General features: G+C 30.2%; 1 protein-coding gene across 2 annotated transcripts in view; it reads right to left on the minus strand.

Moving 5' to 3' along the window:
- vegfd (vascular endothelial growth factor D) overlaps window positions 1-784 on the minus strand; it is an 18651-nt gene extending 17867 nt beyond the window's left edge. Inside the window, exon 1 of one of the 2 annotated variants that reach the window (XM_061887694.1) lies at window positions 594-784. In XM_061887694.1, the coding sequence (XP_061743678.1) occupies window positions 594-683 (90 nt within the window). In that variant the 5' untranslated portion in view covers window positions 684-784. The remainder of the gene's footprint in view (window positions 1-593) is intronic. The other variant, XM_061887695.1, reaches the window with a different exon arrangement.
- Window positions 785-4292: the final 3508 nt, after the last annotated feature.

Consider the following 4292-nt stretch of genomic DNA (forward strand, 5'->3'; position numbering starts at 1 on the left):
TACATATAAACATACATATAAACAAACATATATACATGTACATATAAACATACAGCCATACATGTACATACAAACATACAGATAAACATGTACATATAAACATACATATAAACATGTACATATAAACATACATCCATACATGTACATGCAAACATACATATATACATGTACATATAACATACATATATACATGTACATATAAACATACATATATACATGTACATATAAACATACATATATACATGTACATATATACATACACATACATAAATATGTATTTTTTCCTTTTTTGAGGCTATGAACTGAGTTTGAATCAGTATGAATAATAATTACTATTCACATGTGAACACGTTTGTGTGCTAAATACTGATATATTTACATATATTTACATATTCATGAAGACAGACACACCTGACAAACACAGTCCTCTGCTCACAAGTTTAGTCCCTCATCTCCGCGCGCGCTACCAAGCCTGCACCTGTTTTAGTACACGCTAACTTTTAGTGCATCAGGCCCAAAGTGTGTCAGAGTTAAGTCCACTACATTAGGAACACCCTCTGGTCGTCAACTTTGCCCGCGCAAAGGTCACTCACCTTACTTCCTGTTTCTCTCTGCAGGCACACCTGGATCCAGCTGAGCTCCACCAGCAGAGTCACTAAGCGGCAACTAAGACTCATCTTCATCCTGGTCCTCACACGGCGGACTCTCTCAAGCAGATGATAGGAAGTGCTGCACTAACCCTGCGCAGCTGCGTGCGTGTATGTGTGTGTGTGTGTGTGTGTGTGTGTGTTGATGACTAACACATGTTTTAAATGTGATCCAGACTTGTGTTGCAAGCCAGGACTTGGGAGGAAGAAACATCACACAGGAAGTACACACACACTCCAGACACTTCATTAGGTACACCCAGGGACCACGCCCCTTTGGACACACCCACATTTACAGACTCAATTGGATCTTTTTTTTACAAGGGTTTGTAAATGGAAAAGTTTGTATAGTAAAGCAAATGTCTCCATAAGAAACAATTTAAGCAAATATGAATAATTGGTTCCAGCCTTGACCAAAGTCCACAAACAAAAGTCCCTCTGGCGCCCCCACAAACGATCAGAAATCATTAAAAAAAATCATGAATGTTAATAATATTGCTACAATAATAAGTCAACACAACAGCTAAGCAGGCACTAGCACACAAGCTAGACATGTGTCATAAATAATCATTGAACAATGAAACATGGGTCAATAAAAACAAGTATTAAATCATTATAGTTACATATTACTTACACGTCCAAAGTCTCCAAGGCAGTATTATAAAGTAACCCGGAACAAACGTGTCCGCATCTTTCAACCTAATACTTACATGCTTAACTTCATGATTTCTTGCAGTGACTTGGTGTCACAAAAAAACAATAACCACTCCACTCCAACTTTAAGACAGCATAATTACATTCCAGACAGTTGATAACTTAGTTGACTTTGTCTACTTCCTGTTTCAACATGTTAATATTTGTTTACTTCCTGTTTTTACATGTTTATATCATTAAATTTCCTGTTTTAACATGTTTATATCATTCAATTTCCTGTTTTAACATGTTTACTTCCTGTTTGAACATTTTAATATGTGTCTACTTCATGTTTTGACACATTAACATGTGTCTACTTCCTGTTTTGACACGTTAATATTTGTTTACTCGCTGTTTTTACATGCTTATATCATTCAATTTCCTGTTTTAACATGTTTATATCATTCAATTTCCTGTTTTAACATGTTTACTTCCTGTTTGAACATTTTTATATGTGTCTACTTCATGTTTTGACACATTAACATGTGTCCACTTCCTGTTTTGACACGTTAATATATGTTTACTTCCTGTTTTTACATGTTTATATCGTTCAATTTCTGTTTTAACATGTTAATATTTGTTTACATCCTGTTTTAATATCTTCAAATTTGTTTACTTGCTGTTTTAACATGTTTATATCATTCAATTTCCTGTTTTAACATGTTTACTTCCCGTTTGAACATTTTAATATGTGTCTACTTCATGTTTTGAGACATTAACATGTGTCTACTTCCTGTTTTGACACGTTAATATTTGTTTACTTCCTGTTTTTACATGTTTATATCATTCAATTTCCTGTTTTAACATGTTTATATCATTCAATTTCCTGTTTTAACATGTTTACTTCCTGTTTGAACATTTTTATATGTGTCTACTTCATGTTTTGACACATTAACATGTGTCCAATTCCTGTTTTGACACGTTAATATTTGTTTACTTCCTGTTTTTACATGTTTATATCGTTCAATTTCTGTTTTAACATGTTCATATTTGTTTACATCCTGTTTTAATATCTTCAAATTTGTTTACTTGCTGTTTTAACATGTTAATATTTTTCTGCTTCCTGTTTTAAAATATTTATATTTGTCTACTTCCTGTTTTAACATGTTCATATTTGTTTACTTGCTGTTTAACATCTTAATATTTGTCTACTTCCTGTTTTAAAATATTTATATTTGTCTACTTCCTGTTTTAACATGTTTATATTTGTTTACTTGCTGTTTAACATCTTAATATTTGTCTACTTCCTGTTTTAACATGTTTACTTCCGGCTTTAACATGTTTATATGTGTCTACTGCCTGTTTTAACACGTTTATATTTGCTCACTTTCTGTTTTAAAATGTTAGTATTTGTTTAGTTTCTGTTTTAACATCTTCAAAATTTTCCCTTCCTGTTTTAACGTGTTAATATTTGTTTTCATCCTGTTTTAACATGTTAATATTTGTCTACTTACTGTTTTTAAATATTTATATTTATCTGCTTCCTGTTTTAACATGTCTATATTTTTCTATTTACTGTTTTAATATCTTCAAATTTGTTTACTTGCTGTTTTAACATGTTAATATTTTTCTGCTTCCTGTTTTAAAATATTTATATTTGTCTACTTCCTGTTCTAACATGTTTATATTTGTCTACTTACTGTTTTAACATATATATATTTGTCTACTTCCTGTTTTAACATGTTTATAGTTGTCAACTTCCTGTTTTAACATGTTTACTTCCTGTTTTAACATGTTTATGTGTCTACTTACTGTTTTAAAATATTTATATTTATCTACTTCCTGTTTTAACATGTTTATATTTGTCTACTTCCTGTTTTAACATGTTTATTTTTGTCTACTTCCTCTTTTAATATATTCATATTTATTTAATTGCTCTTTAACATGTTTACATTTGTCTACTTCTTGATTTAAAATGTTTATATTTGTTTACTTCCTGTTTTAACATGTTTATTTTTGTTTACTTCCTGTTCTAACATGTTTATACTTGTCTACTTCCTGTTTTAACATGTTTATTTTTGTCTACTTCCTGTTTTAATACATTCATATTTATTTAATTGCTCTTTAACATGTTTACATTTGTCTACTTCTTGATTTAAAATGTTTATATTTGTTTACTTCCTGTTTTAACATGTTTATATTTATCTACTTCCTGTTTAAACATGTTTATATTTGTCTACTTCCTGTTTCAACATGTTTATTTTTGTCTACTTCCTGTTTTAATATATTCATATTTATTTAATTGCTCTTTAACATGTTTATATTTGTCTACTTCTTGATTTAAAATGTTTATATTTGTTTACTTCCTGTTTTAACATGTTTATATTTGTTTACTTCCTGTTCTAACATGTTTATACTTGTCTACTTCCTGTTTTTAACATGTTTATTTTTGTCTACTTCCTGTTTTAACATGTTTATACTTGTCTACTTCCTGTTTTAACAATTTATATTTGTCGACTTCCTGTTTTAACATGTTTACTTCCTGTTTTAACATGTTCATATTTGTCGACTTCCTGTTTTAACATGTTTACATTTGTCGACTTCCTGTTTTAACATGTTAATATGTGTCTACTTCCTTTTTTAACATGTTAATACATGTCTACTTCCTGTTTTAACATGTTTATCCACGCTTCTGTTCAAATGTAATGAGCACATGTTTGATACTTAAATACGTTTTGGCGGGTACAACGAATTTTGGGTATTGACCCAATACCCAAGACGATTTTGTGAAAATAAAAAATATCATCCATACACTGATACTATATTTGGTATCATTACTGTCGATATTTGTGTTCACACATTCAAAAGCAGTAGTTTAGCAGTTAGCATGTCCTCCTATGGTGTGTAGTGTGGCATGTTTAACTCATTCTCATCCTCCAGTGATAACACTACTTCTAAGAGATAGTTATTGTTGAATTAATCAAATAAAACAATGAAATTAAAAATGTTGAA

This window comes from Nerophis ophidion, linkage group LG25 (assembly GCF_033978795.1).
Source record: "Nerophis ophidion isolate RoL-2023_Sa linkage group LG25, RoL_Noph_v1.0, whole genome shotgun sequence".
Lineage (NCBI taxonomy): Eukaryota > Metazoa > Chordata > Actinopteri > Syngnathiformes > Syngnathidae > Nerophis > Nerophis ophidion.